The following is a 21339-nucleotide window of genomic DNA, read 5'->3' as shown; positions in this document are numbered from 1 at the left end:
CGTGAGTAATGGAGAAGGAAACTTGTCTACAATAGTACTAGTAGTTGTTTCATTTGCACACTGCACAATTCATAAATGATAAGGGGATCCACAAAATTCAGAAGAAGCTCAATGAAGTGGAGGATTTAGCATCTAATAGAAGCCTATCTGATGATGAGATAAAGGCTAAGAGAGAATTACAACAAGAATTGTGGGAGGCCTCAATAACTTATGAATCTTTATTAAGGCAGAAATCTAGAGGGAGACAAGTGGAGACATCAACTCAGATCAAGAACAGGACACAAGTGCAGGCTCTATTCAGACCTAGGAAGCTCCTAAAATGTGGAAAATGATCCAACAATTGGAAGTGACCACTGGAAACAATTAGGATGTCCACCACAGGGAAATTCTACAAAAATTAAGCAGTATGGAAACCAGAGATAGATTGGAAGCTGAGAGGTTGGGAGATAATGATAGGGACCCATGAATATAGCCTCTTACAATGTTAGAGGTTTGGGGAAGGGAGTAAAATGGGCTGCCCTAAGGAGATTAATCAACAAAGAAAATATTCAAATGCTATGTCTGTAGGAGACTAAGAAAGATAGCATTGATAGAACATTATGCCAGGCTATATGGGGTAGTGATGAAGTTAAGTGGGAGATGCAACCTGCAATCAATTCAGCTGGTGGCATCTTATGCATGTGGACTGAATCAGTTTTCAAGTTACAAAACAAGGTCACTGGAAATGGTTTCATTCTCTTGGAAGGAGTTTGCAACAGAGAAGACATGAAAATCTGCATTGTGACAGTATACTCTCCCTGTGATATAAATAACAAGAGACTATTGTGGGATTCTGTGAAACAGCTGAAACAAGCCTCTCAAGTAAGACTATGGTGTGTTTTTTTTTTTTTAACGGCCAAAAATATCATATATTATATAAGAATAGTACCAGAGGTACTACAAAGATACAAAAGAAAGCCATAGGCTTAGGCTAAAAAATAAAGCCTACAAAATCCTCCCTAGCAAGAAACATTACAAGATCCAGCCACCCTTCCCTTACTAGGTGAAGGCAAAAGACATGGATGAGGACCATTGTTGAAACGGAACAGCAAAGCCCTTTTCCCATCCCCTCAACCAAGACCAAGTTCTAAAAATAGCATTATCCACCAGCTTTGAAATAGAAAGCTGTTGATTATTAAAAATCATGTCGTTCCTATAATACCAAATAGAAACTATTGCTGCTATCCACCAAATCTTCCACTTTCTGTTAGTAGCCTTAGAAGCAACCATAGAGAAATGCTGAGTGAAGTTGTCCACAGGCCTACAGTGCAAGACTCTTGCTTCCTTGACCCAAGAGTTAAATTCCCACCATAGTGGCATAATTTTTATGCATGTGAAGAAGAGATGAGGAGCGGATTCCACTTGGTTTTGACAGAAGGTGCAGAGATCATTATCAAGAGGAACTTGCCTTCTAAGCAGATTTTCCTTAGTCGGTAACCTATCCCAAAGAAGTCTCCAGACCAAGGTCAAGGCCCTCGGAGGAGCTTTTACATCCCACAGCTGATTAAAGTCATGATTTGAGAATGGTGATGGTTGGTCACCTTTAATACAAAGATACACAGTGGATGTGGTGAAGGTTCCTTTTGGGTCTGCACCCTACACCCAGTAGTCCTTCGTATCTGCAGTAGGGCTTAGAGCTGAAACCTGATCAATAAACTCTGATGCGCTTCCCAATTCATTGTCAAACAAGTTCCTCCTCCAAGAGAATTGCCACTGCCAACCTTCTTCTCCAAAGAAGCCCATATTTCCCACTAGCTGAGACTTGTCAGAAGTTATTTGGTAAAGGTCTGGATATTTGTCTCGAAGGGTTCTTCCATCACTTAACCAAAAATAGAATTTGGTCACCCCTGCCCAATCTCCACTGGAACTGGTTTAGGACCCCAGCCATGCTACTGTGAAGCATAACAGATTTCAAATCAGACCACCAAAAGGAGTAGTGTTGTTTATGAGAAGCCTCTTCCAGTCCTCTCCACCCTTTATACTTGGAAAGGAGAATCCTATTCCAGAATTGGTCTGTTTGCTGAAACAATTGCCACTTCCATTTGATGAGGAGTGCTCTGTTAAAGTCCTTGATAGCTTTAATGCCCAATCCTCCTTTATCTCTAGGAACACAGACTTGATCCCATGCCACCCAAGCGATTTTTTTCCCCTTTGCTCCTCCTCCCCACAGGAAGTTTCTTTGAATGGAAGTTAGTCTTTTTATCACTGCTGAAGGGGCCCTGAAAAATGACAAGTAAAACAGAGACAAGGCTGTCAAGAAAGAATTTATTAAAGTGATTCTGCCTGCCATAGAGACTTTCCTCTTATTCCAAATGTTCAGTTTGGCCTCAAACTTTCTAAAAATAGGCTCCCACATAGAGCTCCTTCTCGGGTTAGCACCTATGGGCATCCCCAAATAGGTGAAAGGAAGCTGTAAATATCCACAGTTCAGGAGAGTTGCTGCAGACCTGCACCAATTCTGAGATTGGCCAATAGCACCAAAAAGACTTTTAGCAATGTTAATTCTAAGGCCAGATACCATCTCATAACTTCTGAGCATAGCCTTAATAAGAGTGACATTGTCCATAGAAGGTTCCCCAAAGAAGATAGTGTCATCCGCAAATTGAAGCATGTTAACTGGAATCTTTTCCTTCCCCACCAAGAAGCTATGATAGAGGTTTTTGGCTACAGCTTCTCTCATCATACCCGACAACCCTTCAGCTACTAGATTAAAGAGGAAAGGTGCCAAGGGGTCTCCTTGTCTCAAACCTCTTTGAGGTTTAAATTCATCAGTAGGACTTCCATTCACTAAGATGGAAATGGAAGCTGAGGATAAACACTCCTTAATCCAGCTTATCCACTTTTCTTGAAAACCCATTCTTTTCAGCATATAAAAAAAAAAGCCCCAAGACACAGAGTCATATGCTTTTTCGAAATCAGCTTTAAACAGCAAGCAAGGTCTCTTGCCTCTCCTAGCCTCCTCCACAACCTCATTGGCAATTAGAACTGAATGAAGTAGTTGTCTACCCTTAACAAAGGCTGATTGCCTTTCATCTATAAGGTGATTCATAACCTTGCTAAGCCTATTAGCTAGGACTTTAGCAATGATTTTGTAGACACATCCTATTAAGGATATAGGTCTAAAATTAGTAATGAGTTGAGGGTCTTTGGTCTTAGGAATGAGGGCGATGAATGATGAATTGATGCCCTTGGGAATAGCTGCGTTAACATAGAATTCTGAAAAAAACCTGAGAAAGTCAGGTTTCAGATCCTTCCAGAAATGTTTGATAAAGCAGAAATTTAGCCCATCGGGCCCTGGGCTTTTATCGCTACCACAGGCCCACACTGCTTTAGTAATCTCCTCCTCCTTAAAAGGTTCCACCAGCCTCTCGCTTTGGAGAATAGTCAAAGCCTTGAAAGATACTCCATCTAAATTGGGGCCAGACAAACACGGATCTGCAAATCTGCTTTTAAAATGCTGAAGAACAGCTTCCTTAATAGCTATAGGGTTGTCAACCCAGCCCCCATTAATTTGCATCCCCCTTAAAGTATTCCTTCTTCTACTTGAGTTGATGATTTTATGGAAATAAGCAGAATTACTATCTCCCTCCTTAAGCCATTTACACCTGGATTTTTGACACAGCATAGATTCTTGAAGAAAAGTTTGCTCCCATAGATCAGATTGGAGCTGCTTAAGTTCTTGGGCCTGCTGTACAGTAGGTTGAGCTGTGATAGAATTCTCCAATTCATTCAGCTTCTGCTGGGTGATCTTCACCTTGTTGGCCTGAACCCCACACTTTTCTTTGCTCCAGGATTTTAGCCTTTGTTTAAGTTTCTGCAGCTTACACTTCAAGGCATATCCCCCCCAACCCATAGGCTGGTTAGTAGTCAAACAGTCCTTCACCACCTTATATGGTGTGTGCTTGGGGATTTTAATTGCATAAGGAACCCGAATGAAAGAATTGGAAAATCAGACAGATTAGTGGGTGATAATAGTATGCAAGAATTCAATGAATGGATTGAAGATATGGAGTTATTGGAGGTTCCTAATGTGGGCAGACAATACACTTGGTTTAGGCCAAATGGTGAATCTAAAAGCAGATTAGATAGGGCATTAATATCCCCTGAATGGAGGGACACGTGGCCAGAAAGTGTGCAGTTCACTTTAGCAAGAAATTTTTCAGATCATTGCCCTATTCTTATTAAAGCTAATAATGTGGATTGGGGTCCTAAACCTTTTAGGATTCTAAATTGCTGGCTAACAGATAAGTCTTTCAAAGATGTAGTCAATCATTGCTGGAATTCTGTCCAAGTTGTAGGATGGGGAGCTTATGTATTAAAAGAAAAAATCAAAAGGCTGAAGGGCAGATTAAAGATATGGAACAAGGAAGAATATGGGGATACTTTTAAAAAAGTTTAGCAATTGGAAGTAGAGCTTAATAAACTAGAGGAGGACACCTTGCATAGACATATGACTGATCTGGAAATTTCAAGAAGGAAGAAGCTGCAGGAAGATTTGTGGGTGGCTGCCCAAGCCCATGAAACATTACTAAGGCAGAAATCAAGAACAAGATGGCTAAAGGAAGGAGACTGCAACACAAGATTTTTCCATGTCAGGGTGAATGCAAATAGAAATAGAAATAGCATCAAAGGACTTCTCATTGAAGGTGTTTGGACAGATGAACCTAATAAGGTGAAGGAAGAAATCAGAACCTTCTTCTCCAACAGATTTCATGAAGCAGATTTTCAGAGACCTCGAATTGATGGCATCAGCTTCAAATCCTTAGACCATCAGCAGAATTCCATGCTTGTGGCACCATTTTAGGAATCTGAAATTCAGAATGCTGTCTGGGATTGTGGCAATGACAAGAGCCCAGGTCCTGATGGTATTAATTTCAGATTCATAAAGCAGTTTTGGGATACTTTGAAGCATGATATATTTCGATATATTCATGAGTTCCATGCTAATGGTGCTATTCCCCGAGGCTGTAATGCTTCTTTTATGGCTCTCATTCCCAAGATTTCAAACCCACAACATTTGGGAGAATATAGACCCATATCCTTAATTGGGTGCATGTACAAGATAGTGGCCAAGGTGCTTGCAAACAGAATTAGAAGAGTGCTGCCAGCAATAATTGAGGAAACTCAATTTGCTTTCATTGAAGGATCCCAAAAACAGTGGAGGTAAGGCTCAAAAGGATACATCGCAGATTTTTGTGGGGTGGAGGACTAGAGCAAAAAAGAATAGCATGGATTAAATGGGACCAAGTTTGTATGCCAAAGGACAAAGGTGGGTTGGGGATTAAAGATATTGATAGCTTTAATCTTGCTTTACTAGCCAAATGGAAATGGAATTATATGCAAGAGAAGGGAGAAATCTGGTCTAGGGTGTTGGAGTCAAAGTATGGGGGCTGGAGGAGCTTGTATGAAGAAGGAAGGGAAGGGCATCAATCTATATGGTGGAAAGATTTAAAACAAACTGTTAATTCAGCACAACATGGAGACATAGTTCACAGCAACATGAGGTGGAAAATTGTAGGAGGTGATAAGGTCAGGCTTTGGGAAGATAAATGGAATCAGCAGCAACAACCTCTAGCTGAGAGGTATCCTAGATTGTACCAAATATCTACACAGCAAAACCAAATCATCAGACACATGGGACAGCACATGCAGTCAGACTGGGAATGGAAATTTCTATGGAGAAGATCGCTGTTTGAAAATGAAATTGAGTCAGCAGTCAATTTTTTAAAGGATATTGAAGGTATACACATTCAGCAGCAAGGATCGGATGAATGGGAATGGTTAGGTGATCAAACAAGGAAATATTCCACCCGTAGTGCATACAATCTGATTTTGGAAGCTTCTAAAGGGGGTCAGCATCAGGACTGGTGTAAGGAACTATGGAGGATTAAAATTCCTAGCAAAATTTATGTTTTTGCTTGGAGGCTAATAGAAGACAGACTACCAACAAGGATGAATCTACATAGGAGACAAGTGCAATTGCAGGATCTGCGATGTCCTTTCTGCAGAGAAGCTGTATAGGAGGCATCTCACCTGTTCTTCCATTGCGTCTTTATCCAACCAATTTGGTGGGAATCGATGTCATGGCTGAACTTACAAACTGCCTTTCCTCTTGGGCCGAAACAGAATTTTCTATAGCATATATCTATCCAAGCAGCAGGATTAAGGAGTAACAGATGGCGATATTGGTGGATGGCGGTAACTTGGGCTATTTGGAAATCCAGAAACAGAGTTATGTTTTCAAATGCAGAATTTGATGCTAACAGATTGTTTGATGAAGCTGTTTTTTGGACTTGGACTTGGCTAAGACATTTTGAGAAACATTTCTCAACTCAACTTAATCAATGGGCAAGCAATATTAGTCAGGGTTTTATCATGTAATGGGTGTTACATTTAGAACAAAAGATATGTTCTCCTAATATCTAGAATACCTTAGTCTTAGTATCTAGATATCAGGATGTATATCCCTATGTACTAGTACCTCTGGTACTTTTGATCACTGATATATATATAATATAACACCTTACTAAAAATCATGCAACATTACTTATTACTACCCAGAAAAAATAAAATAGGTCAAATGAAGTATAGAAGTTAGTGTTACCTTGATGAAGAGAACCCAGCAACACACGCATGTTAGCGGAGCCTGTACAATCGCAAACAAAATGTTATCCGATGCACTCCCAATTCGGGTCAAATCACTCACAACGAAACTTAGCATACACGAATTTGATCTACGTACCACACAGAGAAAGCTTTGACCTTTGAGCACCGACGACTATTTCAGCACCCTAGTAGCAACTCTGTATCTAGGGTTTTCTTCGACCCAGGACAATGTGGGTTCTGTGGGGTTCGAGCGACGACAATATGGGTTTTCCGGCAGCGTAGGGGGTTCTGTGGGTTCCAGCGATGACAATGTGGGTTTTCCGGCAGTGTAGGGGGTTCTGTGGGTTCGACCAATGACAATGTGGGTGTCGACGGAGCGGTTTCCGGCAGATTTCGGGAGGGAGGAGAAAGAGAACAACAATTTCAGGCAGGAGGATGACAAACATAAGAGGTAGGGCAAGGTTTTCGAACGCGCGCGGCTTCTGAAATCTCTATTTTTTTTTAACTTATAAACACAATAACATTGGTTTTTTATGGATAACCGATGTTAACTAAATATACTTAACATTGGTTTTGTAAAAACCGATGTTAACATCAAATACATTACATCGGTTTTTTAACAAATCGATGTTAAAATCAACTCCTTAACATCGGCTCCCTCAAAACCGATGTTAACTCTATGAAGTTAACATCGGTTTTGCCCAAACCGATGTTACCATATTCATCTTAACATCATGCTAACATCGGTTTTTTAAATAACCGATGTTAACATGAAGTAGTTAACATCGGTTTTGCTAAAACCAATGTTAAGTAACTCCATTTAATTACAAAAATGCCACCGCGCTTTCGTTAACATCGGTTTTAGCTATAACCGATGTTAATTGGGCGATGTAGAAAGCTTTTGTTTTAGTAGTGTTGTTAGTATAACTAACTAGTTCAACTTTGACTACCTCGGTGATATGAAACTAGTTAGTTTGACCAACAAGTTATTAATGGTTAAAACAACCTTATGTCGATGATGTGTTTCTACAATCGAACTAAACCGCAACACTTATATTACTTTAATGTTATTTGTTTTATGTATACACCACTTGAGTTTTACAACATTTTATGTTATGTAATCGAAACTTATATAGTATATGCCACATTTTTCTAATAACTTTTTCATAATATGTTTGATTTAAAAAATAAAATATAAAAATTTGACATATTTTTATTGTAGAATGTTTAACATAATATCAAGTTTGTAGATTGTTATTAACAATTTTTTTAATATAATTTGATTTAAAATATGAAAAGAAAATATATAAACTTTAATGAAATAATATTCTAGTAAAAACCGATCTAAACCAAATTACAAAATTTTTGATTGGTTTGGTTTGAAATTTGATATTAAATTCAAATTGAACCAAACCAAAATGCATGTAATTTTTATGTTTGGTTCAAATGACTTTTTAATTAAAAAAAATTGACTCAACCAAACCACGAATACCCCTACTAAAAGTGTTACAACTTGATCAAACTAATAGTTTGCTATTCCACGACACAAACCACAACCATGAAGACTATTATTTCCATTTAGATTTATTTTAGAACCAGAGGAAGACCAAGATTGTTGATTGTTGGGCGATATAGATATGGTGGATGACAGAGGTCATTTGGTCCAGTACTTTTGTCTTCTATATAAGTCGTCCAATCTGTTGGAACAAGTGGCCTCAGTATAATTAAGAAGGGGGGGTTGAATTAATGATGAACGTATCTTGACTAATTAAAAAATTTATCCTTCTTAATGTTACTAGATTCAATTAGGCTTTACTACTAAGTTAAGAGAATGTAAAGAACAGAAACAATAACTTAGACAAAAGTAAAGCGGAAATAAAAAGTGCACAGCGGAAAAGTAAAGAGCGTAAGGAAGAAGAAAACAAACACAAGTTTTATACTGGTTCGACAATGACCCGTGCCTACATCTAGTCCCCAAGCAACCCACGGTTCTTGAGATTTTCAATAACCTTGTAAAAACCTTTACAAGTAAAGAGCCACAAAGGATGTACCCTCCCTTGTTCTCTTTGAACAACCAAGTAGATGTACCCTCTACTTGAAGTGAACCACAAAGGATGTACCCTCCCTTGTGTTCACTATTACAACCAAGAAGCTACCCGCTTCTTACACTGAATTCTCAGACGGTTAGTTCTTTGAATTCAATGTATGGGCAAAGAACTCTCAGACGGTTAGTTCTTTGAATTCTTTTGGCAAGAGGGAGAAGGAATGATGAAGAAGAAAATAGAATAAGCATAAGTTTTTTCCCAATGAACTTTTCTTGACAAAGCAAGTATTGAACAAAAACTCTATGAAAGATGTTGAGAATAACTGAAATGAAGTTCATTGGAGTTCTTAATGCTTTTCTTGAAGTTCTTATACTTATCTTGATGCTTTTCTTGAAGTTCTTGCATATCTTGAATCTTCTCTTGAATCTTCACTTGAAACTTGATTCTTGATTGAACCACTCTTTGATTCTTGAAACTTGTTTGACTCTTGATTCTTGACTTGAGTCTTTGGCATCATCAAAATAAACTTGGAAAGTTTTTCTTCCACATAATCTTCTGTAGTCTGGTGGGGCGTCCAGTCGCGTAGAAAAAAGTATTAAGTCTAGTGGTTCATTAACTTAAGATGCCTTGTAACTATAACTATTTTTTGTTTTTTGTTTTTCTTTTGTAACCATTTTCGGTTACATAGTTAGTTGTTGTCTCCTTTATAAGGAACTTTGTATTCTGGGTTTAGAGAGCTAGAAATTATTTTGAACCCTTTCATTGTGAATCCTGCTATTCACAATAATCTTAACAATTTTGTGTGATATTTTCTTCTCTGTTAATCATTTATGTTTCCCTATCTAAATAGAATTTCTCAAATCTTTCGAACAAATTGGTATCAGAGTTTCGGTTCAAGATCAGTTCTGCATCTGTTTGTGGTAGATCAAGTCATTAGTGATTAATCATTTTGTTTGTTATTTGTTCGTGCCGTGTCTTCAAGATTCTATCAATAAGATGGTCAACACAATCAAGATTGAGAAATTCACAGGGAAGAATAGCTTCAACATTTGACACATCAAGATGCAAGCCTTTTTCAAAGAACAAGGCATTTGGACTCCTTCTTTGGTCAATCGTCAAAGATTGATAAGCCAGTGCTTGAGTTACAAAAGGAAAAGGCGCATTCACTAATTTTTTTATCGCTATTTGATGAGGTTCTTTATGAAGTTTTTGAAGAACTTACTCTTGTTCCTACCCCTCAAGGGTATTGGATAGAAGACTACAAGAGGATTGGACTAGAGCTGATAAAGAAGGCCCTAGGGTTCTCATGAACCTCAGGGTAGATTTATGAGCCCATGGGCCAAGATTGGGTCCATTCTTCTTTGTAAATATTAGAATAGGTTTTCCTTCTTTTGGGACTTGTATTTTGGCTATTCTAGTAGTATAGGGTTTTTGATGCAATCCTACCCCGCAAGGGCATTGGATAGAAAAACTCCAAGAAGATTGGGCCAGAGATGCAAAAGAAGGCCCTAGGGTTCTTATGAGCCTTAGGGTAGATTTCGGGCCCATGGGCTAAGTACGAGCCCACTTATCTTTGTAAATATTAGATTAAGGTTTCATTATTTTTGGGCCTTGTATTTAGGGCTCCATAATGTAGGTAGGGTACCCTAGAAATATAGGATTTTTCAGCCCTTGTATTTTAGGGCACCTAGACTAGTTTTTGTATTAGGGGTAGTTTTGTAATTTCACATGCACTAAGTGGATATTTGATGTGTGTGGTTGGAAATAAATTTATTTGAATTGGTAGAAGCCCAATCCAATTAAATTTTAGAGGGGGAGGTGAGCATTTGCTTACTACACCCCATTGCCACATCATATAGTCACACTTTGTGCATGTCCTTCATGCTTTTCATGCCTCATGACACCTAAGCACACTTAGTGGAGAATCTTGGAATTGATCTTGGATTAGTGGGCTGAACCATAACTAAAATTTACTAATCATAATTAGTGAAATTTTGGCTCCAAAGTTAGGCTCCAAAGTTTGTATTTCAGGGCATTTTGAGTAGTCTTTGTAGTAGGGACTTTTTTGTATTTTCATGTATTTTTGGCATGGGGTATTTTTTGTGTAGCTAAGCTCTAGCTTATGAAGGAAGCTTTCATTTAGTTAGTGACCTAAACTATAAATAGAAACATGTGTAACACTTGTCATAACTTTGATGAATGTGAAACTTGTGAGACACACTTCAAAGTTTAACTTTTGTCCCTCTTTTTCTCCTTCAATTTCGTGCCCCCCTCCCCCCCCCCCCCCCGTCTCTCTCTCTCTCTCTCTCATTCTTTTCCTCCACTAAAGCTTCCTCTCTAAGCTTTTTATCCAAGACACTCTCTTGGTGGTGAAGCTTCTTCAAGTAGGTGCTCCTTAAACCTCCATTAATTTTCAGCTTTACCTTCTCCTCCATTGTTGTTTCTTCATTTTTCTTCATGTATCTCCTCACATGTATTGTTCTAAATGTTGTTAACATGATTTTTTAAGAATTTCCACCGATTAAACTTGCTATAGAAGCTAGATTTGATTTCCTATGGTTCAAATTTCTTGTTCTTGTTCTTGAACAATGAATTGTGTTGAGTTTAGGTTCCTTTGACTTTTGTTTTGCTATATTTTGTGGCTGAAAATATAAACAACAAAATTCTTACAAAAACATTAAAGTAGAAGAAAACCTCAAAAATCTATAGTGACTTGTTCACCTATTGTAGTTTTTTCATAGAAGTCATGTCTAGTCATGAAACTTGTCACATAAGATTCCTTATGTTGTGTTGAATTTTACTTTTCTTGTTTCTTTGTCTGACTCATTTGTTCATGAGTGTATGAAATTCTTTTAGCCTATTATTTGATTTGAGTCAACTCTTGCATGTTAATTAGTCCTTAACATGTTCAGGCAAAATTCTTAGAGAGTCTTTGATTGTGAACCTTTTCTTGAACTTTTAGGTTTCCTTATGATTGTGTCTATTGTGAATTTGAATTTGGGTGATTGAATTGCTGGCTAAAATTTTGATCCTAAGTGAATATTGAATTCCTAAAACTGTGGTAAATAAGCCTAGTTAGTTCAACATACATAGGAAGGTTGAAAGTAAGCCTAAGGCAATCAATATACCATGCTTAAAAATTCGAAGTCTGAAATCGCTGGTGTTGGTAGCTTGAACATACAAACTTGTAAAAATTACTCGGAATTGGTCACTATGAATTTTGAGCTGAAATTTTTAATGAATGTTTTAGACATCTGGAAACAAATTATAAAAAAATAACCAAGTGATTTGGATAAAAGGAAAAAATAAGAAAAATCACACAAGTTGGCAGGAAAATCATTGTCCAGGAAAAAAAAAGTGAAAGGGAAGTGTGCTTGTTGTTTTGGCTCAAAATTTGTTCTATAATTGGTGCCTATTTTATACCAATCTTAGTTCTGAAATTTCAATTGAAAATTAGTGTGAAAATAAGTGCCAAAACTAGAGGTTTCTTGAGTCTTTTTTTTTATAGTTTTTTTACTCTACTCTAGAGCCATTCTAGGTTTCTCTTTAAGTCCTAGCTTGCTTTTATGTGCTTTTCATTGCTTTAATTGTTGAATAATCCTTTAAAATTTGTCTTTTTAAAACTATATTGGTTTAGCTTTCATTTAATTTTTTGGCCTTTGGTAATTGCTTGTCTCTTTGTTTCCTTGTTTGTGAGTTGCCATTTAGGGAATTGGAAAGGAGGATTGGTGTCATCCCTTGAAGAATTTGAGTCAAGAAACAAAGGGTGAACCACCTTAATAGCTATTGGACTAAGAAGCACTCCAAATTAAGTGAAACACCAAAGAGAGAACAGCCACCAAAATTGAGGACTTTTTCAAAACTTTGTAATTGGCAATTTACTTACCTTCATTACTTTCAAATTTTGTAACAAAAAGGCCTTTCATTGGAAGTGTGTTGGGAGACTCCAATAGGCTACCAAACTTCCATTCGTGTAAAATAATTTTAGGAAATTTTCCCTTAGGATAGTGAGTGTTTTGTTGGGAACCTTAAATGTGGTCATCCAAACATTCTTAGGATCCGCCTAGTTTACATTTCTTGCACTTTAATTTCTTGCTTACTTTCATAGCTTATTTTTTTACTAGTCACGCCTAGTTTATCTTGTTATTGCGTAATACTTTCTTTTTACTTATCACGCTTATCTTGAGTTCTTTTGGATCCCTAGCTTTTACCTTTTTCAAACCCCCGACAAGAAAGAACCACAACTTAGGAACCAACATGAGTCATCATTCATCTAATGTTAATGGTGAGGGTACTAGTCATAAGAACCCTCTATCTAGAATCTTAGATGAGTTGAGTTCCCTGAAGTTATGGAAAGCAAAACTAGAAAGAAAAGAAAAAGGAAAAGAGAGGGTAGAAATAAATCAAGATGAGAGGGAACAAATAAAGGAAGAAGAAAGAAGGAAAATACTAAAAAAGTTAAGAAAAGCAAAACATGCCTCCTATAGTAGTCATGACTATTGCAAGAGCCTAAGTGAAGAACTTCGTGACTATTATGAAGGAAGGCATAGGTCACATCTTAGACCTCGCTTCCATAGGAGAGAAAAGGAAAGAAAGCCTCAAGAGGCTAACATTAACCTCCCATACTTCCATGGGAAGAACAATGTAGAGGTTTACTTCGATTGGGAAATAAGGGTAGAGCAAGAACTTAAAAGAAAGTCTACTTGAAAATCTTATGCCTTTCACTCTTATCCAAAGACCAAGGACACGACATCTTAGGGGTGGCACCTTCTAAGCCCAAAGATGATAAGGGGAAGATAATAGAAAAGCAACCCCCTAAGGCTAGTATGCAAGAGAAGACTAGCTCTATAAAGTGCTTTAAATGTCTTAGAAGAGGACACATGACTTCTAAATGCCCCACCAAGAAAACCATGATTATGAGGGCCAAGACATTTATAGTAGCCAAGATGAGGCTACTACTTCACCTTCCTCGAGTCAAATTGAAGAAGCAAAAGGGAAAGAATCTAGTGAAGAAATTTACCCCCAAGAATAAGGACAATCTTTAATGGTTAAGGAGGAGTGTAAGGAGGTAAATGTTTCCTCCAAGAGGTTAGCTAAGAAGGAAAGTCATTTTGCAATAAAGACAAAATATTAAAGAAATTTTCCCTCTTAGACAACTTCCACATCTTCTCCTTTGTAAAAAGACACTTGTTAGCACTGTCACACCTCTTGGGCTTGAGGTTATTCCTCAAGTAAAGGAGTTGTTGGATGAGGGTTTGGTTCATAAGAGCTTAAATCCTTGTGCTTTGTTGGTGCCTAAAATAGGTATTATTAGTCACCAAATCCCTAAAATAGGTGATATGATGAATGTGTTGAGTGGTGCAACCCTCTTTTGTAAAATCACTAATGCACCCAACATCTTCATGATTCGTGTACATAGCAACTCATTAGGTAGGTTTCAATACAAACCTAGGTGCTCATATGGGATACCTTAGGTTTGTCGTACTATTTTGTAGGAGTAATCAACATGAAAATACAAAAAAAGGTATGTTTTATTGCATTACTTTCCTTAATTTTTTAAATAGTGATCAAGGGGTTCTCACGGACCCTAAGAGAATAAAGTTCATTCCTGAGTGGCCCACTCCACTAAGTATAAGAGAAATTTGGGGCTTTCATGACTTAAAAAACTTTTACAAAAGATTTGTCCCATATTTTTCTATACTTGTAGCACCACTCATTGAGTTGGTGAGGAACAATGTTCCCTTATGGGAAGATGCCCAGAAAAGGGGTTTTCAAATCTTACCCTACTCTAACATACCCAACACCACTAACATATATGTTTTCATTCTTTTTACAGGTGTTGAGGGAAGAAGCCCAGAGTTTCAAGAACCTCTAAATTTAAGGTCAAATCATTTTCAATGGGGAGGGTATGATGCAATCTTACCCCCCCAAGGGTATTGGATAGAAGACTCCAAGAGGATTGAGCTAGAGCTGCTAAAGAATGCCCTAAGGTTCTCGTGAACCTCAGGGTAGATTTCTGAGCCTATGAGCCAAGGTTGGGTCCATTCTTCTTTGTAAATTTTAGAATAGGTTTTCCTTCTTTTGGGCCTTGTATTTTGGCCATTCTAGTAGTATAGGGTTTTAACCTTGTATTTTAGGGCATTTTTAGTAGCCTTTGTATTAGGGACTTTTTTGTATTTTCATGTATTTTGGCATAGGGGTGAGCTTAACTATTAGAGGGGTATGTGTAGCTAAGCTCTATCTTCTCAAGGAAGCTTCTCAAGGAAGTTTCTCAAGGAAGCTTCTTAATGAAGCTTCTCAAGGAAGCTTTCATTTAGTCAATGACCTAGGCTATAAATAGAAACATGTGTATCATTTGTCATAACTTTGATGAATGTGAAACTTGTGAGACACACTTCAAAGTTCAACTTCTCTCCCTCTTTTTCTCCTTCAATTTCATGCCACCCCCCTTTCCCTCTCTCTCATTCTTTTCTTCCATTGAAGCTTCCCCTCTATGCTTCTTATCCAAGACACTCTCTTGGTGGTGAAGCTTCTTCTTCCATGGCTTATTCCTTAGTGGATGGTGCCTCCTCTCTCCTCTTCTCCTTTATCTTCCGCTACAACTCCATGGCTAAAAATCACCATTGAAGGACCTAATTGAAGCTCAAAGATCTAGCCTCCATAGAAGCTTCTCTAGCAAGCTTCCATCAGGCTTTGGCTCATATTGGAGAAACTATTCATGATGAAATCAATCTGCAACAAGTTGCTTCTGAAATGACATTTGTTTCTCCTCCAAATGAGGGAAGGTACACCACTAAAGGGACATCTTGATGAGCTAAACTCTATTCTAATGGAGTTACGCAACATTAATATCAAGATAGAAGATGTAGATCTGGCAATAATTTTGTTAGACTTTCTTCCTCCCCCCTATGAGAATTGGTGAGTTGTCTTAGTGTAGACCTGGACTCCATTACACTTAAAGAAGTCAAGTCCAATCTCTATTCTTGAGAGCTTCAACTAAAGGTGTCTGGAAATGGTGATAAAGCCTCTGCATCTGAATTATCAGTGACTAATTATGCTAAAAGGCAGAAAAAGATGAAAGGAAAATGTGGCAAGAAGAGTAAAGATGATTCTAAGGACATCTACAATTATTGCAAAGAACCGGATCATTGGAAGCGAGACTATCCAAAGAAAGCAAATAAAGATGTTGTTGTTGCTCTTTTCAGAATGACTCCTCATGGGGAAGCGATTTGGTTCTGACTGTTGGTGAACAACTATAACAACATTTTGATAAATAGGTATTGGACTCAAGTTGTTCTTATCATAGATGTCTACACAAACATTGGTTTGTTACATATGAGAAAAAGTCTAGTGGAAACATCTTCGTAGGTAACAATGCTCCTTGTAAGTCTATCAGTATAGGTTTTATACAAATCAGAATGCATGATGGTATTGTTAGAACCTTAACTGAAGTTCATCATGTTCAAAGCTTAAGAAAAATATTATATTTGTTGATGCCATGGATTCGAAAGGTTTTTCTTGTTGGTTTGAAGATGGAGTTATGAAGATCAGAGGAAAAGGGAAGTCTGTGGTAATGAAGGGAACCAAGAAGGGAAATTTGTACATCCTTCAAGGGTCTACTGTGACAAGCTTTGTCTCTAGTATTTCATAATCTGGAAGCCATGCATCTAATGGCTCATCTAGTAATTCTTTGTGGCATCTGCATTTGAGCCACATGAGTGAAAAAGGTATGGATATTCTAAGCAAGCAAGGCTTACTTGGAAATCACAAGGGGGAACCTCTTCAGTTTTGTGAGCACTGCGTCTATGGGAAACAACAATAGATTAAGTTTCGAAAGGTTGTACACACAACATGTTGGACTACGTCCATTCTAATTGCTAGAGGCCTTCAAGAGTTCCATCATTGAGAGGGGCAAGGTATTTCCTTTTCATTATCAACGATTACTCTAGGATGACATGGGTAATCATGATGAAGCAGAAATATGATGCTTTCAAATTTTTCAAGCAATGGACAATTCTTATGAAGAATCAAATAAGAAAGACAATAAAGTGTCTTAGGACTGATAATGGCTTGGAATTCTATTACTGAATTCAATGAATTATATAGAGATGAAGGCATAGCAAGAAAGTGTATTGTATGCTATACTCCACAACAAAATGGAGTACTTAAAAGAATGAACATGAGCTTGTTGGAAAGGGCCAGATGCATGCTATCCAATTTAAGATTGAATAAGAGTTTTTGGGCTGAAGCAATCAACACAACATGCTATCTCGTGAATTTCTCACCGTCCACTACCATCAACTTCAAGACCCCTATTGAGGTATGATATAAAAAACCAGTTGAATACTCAATGCTAAAGGTGTTTGGATGTCTAACATACTATCACATAAATAAAGGTAAGCTAAAGCCCAAAGCCAAGAAGGAATTCTTTATGGGCTATGGAGATGGAGTCGAAAGATTTTGAGTCTGGTTTCCATCTGAAAGAAAGGTCATTTTAAGTAGAGATGTTTGTCTTTATCGAACTTTTTATGTTGCATTCTAAATTTGTTGAAGATTTTGGCAAGGCTGAGGATGTCACTAAGCAGGTGAAGTTTGAGAGCTCAAAAATCTAAAACATTAGTGATCATACGTAGTTTGAAGCACTTGATGAGACTGATCAAGATCTTTAAATGCACCATCAACATCAGAATTTAGCACCAGTTGAGGGGACTGACTGGATGAATCCAAACCATCCAAAGTAGCCCAAAAACATAACACCTAGAAAGTCACAAAGGAAAATCAAAGCTCCTGAAAGATATGGCTTTGATATAGTGTCTTATGCGCTATAGGTAGTAGAAGAAATCAATTCATTCAAACCAAGAAATGGGGTACAAGTGGATCTTCAAGAAGAAATCTACATTGTCCAGTGAATAAGTCATTCATTATAAAGCACATCTAGTAGCTAAGGGCTACAATCAAAATGAAGAAGTGGACTACAATGAGATGTTCTCTCCAATAGATCGACACACTTCCATACATGCTTTATTGACCTTAGTGGCAACTCTGGATATGGAGTTATACCAATTCGATGTCAAAACTTCCTTTCCCCATGGTAGACTGAAGGAAGACATTCTAATGCAACAACCTAAAGGTTTTGAGCTGGAAGGAAAGGAAAGTTTTGTCTATAGATTGGAGAGGTCTCTTTATGGGTTGAAGCAATCACCAAGACTATGGTACAAGAGATTCAATGAGTTCATTGTCTCTCATGGGTACACCATAAGTCCCTATGACTCATGTTTTTATCACAACAAGGTGAAGGATGGTTCTCACATCTATTTATTACTCTATGTGGACAATATGCTTATAGCATCTCAAAATAGGTAATCTTGAGAAGGAACATTAGCAAGCTGTGAAATATATATTTAGGTACCTTTAGGATACATGTGATATTGGACTCTTTTACCATGGAGACACACACTGTGCTTTCACTGATAACTCAGATTCTGACTATGCTATAGATTTGGATGCAAGAAGATCTGTGACTAGATATGCTTTCACGATTAGCAACTCTCTTGATAGTTGTAAGGCAATACTTTAACCTATAGTGGCTTTATTAACTATAAAGGTAGAGTACATGGCTCTGGCAGAAGCCACAAAGGAGGGAATTTGGATGAAGGCTTTGATTGGGTTTCCACAAGAAAAGACTATCATTTTTGTGACATTTTGAGTGCAAGCTGTTTAGCCAAGGATCAAGTCCATTATGAGAGGACTAAGCACATTGGCATTAGATACCACTTCATTTGTTCTGAGAAGAGGGTCATAATCAAGAAAGTTGATACAAGGAAGAATCCAACTGATATGTTCATGAACCTATTGCAAGAAGTAATTTCATACATTGTCTGAATCTACATAACATAGATTGTTGGAGATGAACTGAGTTACTCATAATTCAAAAATATTATTAAACCAAGGTGGAGATTGTTGATTATTAGACGATGGATGATATAGATAAGGTGGACAACAATGGTTGTCTGGTCCAGTACTCTTATCTTCTATGTAGATCATCCAATCTTCTGTAATCTGGTGGAGCATCCAGTTGTGTAGAAGGGAACACCTTGTTTGGTGATCATTAACATAGGTTATGTTGTAACTGTAATGGCTTTATGTTTTTCTGTTGTAACTATTTTCTGTTAGGTAGTTCGTTGTTGTCTCCTTTATAAGGAGCTTTATATTTTGGGTTTAGAGAACTTAAGAGTGATTTGAACTCTTTCATTACAATTTTTTTTATCGCAATAAACTTAACAATTTTTTATGATATCTTCTTCTCCTTTTAGCATACGTGCTTCCCTATCTGAATAGAATTTATCAAATCTTCCCAACAAAGATGAAAGTAGTAGAGCTTCAAGTTTCACTATTTGATCCATAAGCCAAAGATGATAAAGCCAACCGTCATCATCATCTTTATCAGGAAAATAGCATCGTGGACATGTTCAAAACTCCTCTTCCAAGGCATTCTTCATAGTATCCTTTTGCTTTTTCTTTTTAGTACATTAGACAAAGGCACAGTAAAACAATAACCATGAATTAGATAATTAAGAATCACAATTTAACAATGGAACAAAATCTTGCAAAATTGTGTTGACTAGACACCCTCGTCCCAAAAAAGAAAAAGAAAGAACACTCCATGAAGACAAAAAAAAGGAAACCTACTATCCTAATGAAGGATAATAGATAACCACAAAATTCCCAACATTGTTGACATGCCTATCACATTCAAATGATAAAAGCAATTGTATCATGTGATTTTCAATCAATATATGGGAAATGGGAATGCTTATATTTAATATTTTGATGGAACATGGCAGGTAACCATGTCATGCAACAATTTATTATTAGTTTGTTTATCTATGTGAAAATCTTGTAGAATGCTTCAAAGGTAGCAACCATTGTTAACAACAATAAAACAATAATAATCAAATACCTAGCTAGTTGGTTTTAGGCAAGTAATCATACCACTATTCTTAGGCATAATTGATCGAGTATAGATTGTAGAACACATCCAAGGCTCACTTGAAAAGAAACATTAAAAATATACAATTGATAGAAACTATTTGTTTCAAGAACATTACGTAAGAACAAAACAAACATAAGTGCATAAATTGATGTTGTTTCTATGAATATGTGAGTCTCATACCCTAATTTCGTCCGGAGACCATTGTTTGTCGGCATGCGACCTTCGTTTGACCACCTCAAAATGTTTAACACCCATCGTTGTGGAATCCGTAAAGTTCTGATATGTTTCGGGAAGAAACCGGTCAAAAACACGAAAACGGGAGTGTATTTAGCAGAGTGGGGTGTGTGTAAATAAATTGTTACACTCTAATTTCATCCGAGGACCATTGTTGATCGTTTCGGAAGGCTTAACACTCATCACAGTGGAATCCGTAAAGTTTCGTGAGATTTCGGAAAGAAAACAGCCAAAAACACAAAAATGGGGGGGTGAACTTATCAAGACAGGGGTGTAAATAGCAATTTGAGTCTAGGCCCTTCCGAATCATTTTGGAAGTTGGTTTGCTTAAGGAGAAAAAAATTGGGCGGCAAGCTCCTCCATGTTGTTGAAAAATGGTTTTTGAGGCTTCTGTGGCTTCCGTAATGCTTCCGTAAAATTTCTGAAAACCTTGGGTAAGCATATTTCACTTAATATTGGTGAAAGGGGAGAGAAAAAAAGATGAAAATCAAATCCGAAACACTTTCGTAAGGCTTTCGTAACTTCTCCGTAAAGTACGAAAAGGAGGGTGAACTTAGTAATTGGGGTGCGCTTAGAAATCTTCCTCAAGAAGCCTCTGGGCGGTAAGCACCTCCCTTTTTCCCTATAAATAGGGGGCTGTTTCAAAAATGTTCATGACCCCTAGGCTATGCATTTCGGCTATTTTGGGTAAAAAAAACACGTTTTCGTGAAGAAGAATCGAGTCGAAGTGCTTCCGTAACGCTTCCGAGACGTTTCCGTGAGGAAATCTGTGAAGATTTTCCTCCGTTCTTCGTCTGTTCTTCGTTTGTTCTTTGTTCTTCAACCGATAAATGTTCAAATCCGAGACTTTCAATTCATTTCTTGTTTTGTTTGCTTTCATCTTCATCTCGTTCACTGTCGATTTTCTTTTCTTTCGTTTTTAACGCGCTTTAACCGTTTATTTAAGCCGTTATCTCGCATAATAAATGATAAAATGAATTTCAACTAATCATTTGTGTTGTAATATCGTTTAATCACTGTTAAAGAAAAATCTAACTAATCGTTCACGTTGTAACCTCAGTTAAACTGAAAAAAGGAAAATAATAATAAAATAATCAAAATATCTTTGAATAAAATAATCAAAAAAATCAATCGGACGTTTTTCTTTGGAAGTTTCCTTGAATGAATTGACTAATAACCAAAGTGAAACTAAGGCTAAAATCAACTCACAAATCAAGTTTTGTCCGCAAAAAGCATTAAAAACCGTTTTAAGGTCCAACGCCTTAAACGGTCCTCTTTGCTTTTATCAGTTAACATGGACCATTCAAAAGCATAAAATCAACATGTAACTTTACCACTTTTGCAAGAACTACGTAGGTCTGAATTCCTCATCGCAATTGAGGATACGTAGGAGCAAAAGCCCTGCTTTTATCGACCACCCTA

General features: G+C 37.3%; 1 protein-coding gene across 1 annotated transcript; it reads right to left on the bottom strand.

The window, feature by feature from the left end:
• Positions 1-1038: 1038 nt before the first annotated feature.
• On the bottom strand, positions 1039-1782 carry LOC114397119. Its single transcript, XM_028359234.1, has 2 exons — positions 1642-1782; positions 1039-1539 (listed from the first exon to the last, which is right to left on the bottom strand). Exons 1-2 carry the CDS (start codon positions 1780-1782, stop codon positions 1039-1041), a joined length of 642 nt encoding a protein of 213 aa, XP_028215035.1.
• Positions 1783-21339: the final 19557 nt, after the last annotated feature.

The sequence above is a fragment of the Glycine soja genome, chromosome 18, assembly GCF_004193775.1.
Source record: "Glycine soja cultivar W05 chromosome 18, ASM419377v2, whole genome shotgun sequence".
Lineage (NCBI taxonomy): Eukaryota > Viridiplantae > Streptophyta > Magnoliopsida > Fabales > Fabaceae > Glycine > Glycine soja.
The sequence above is the reverse complement of the archived record's forward strand: the minus strand, read 5'-3'. Positions and strand labels throughout refer to the sequence as shown.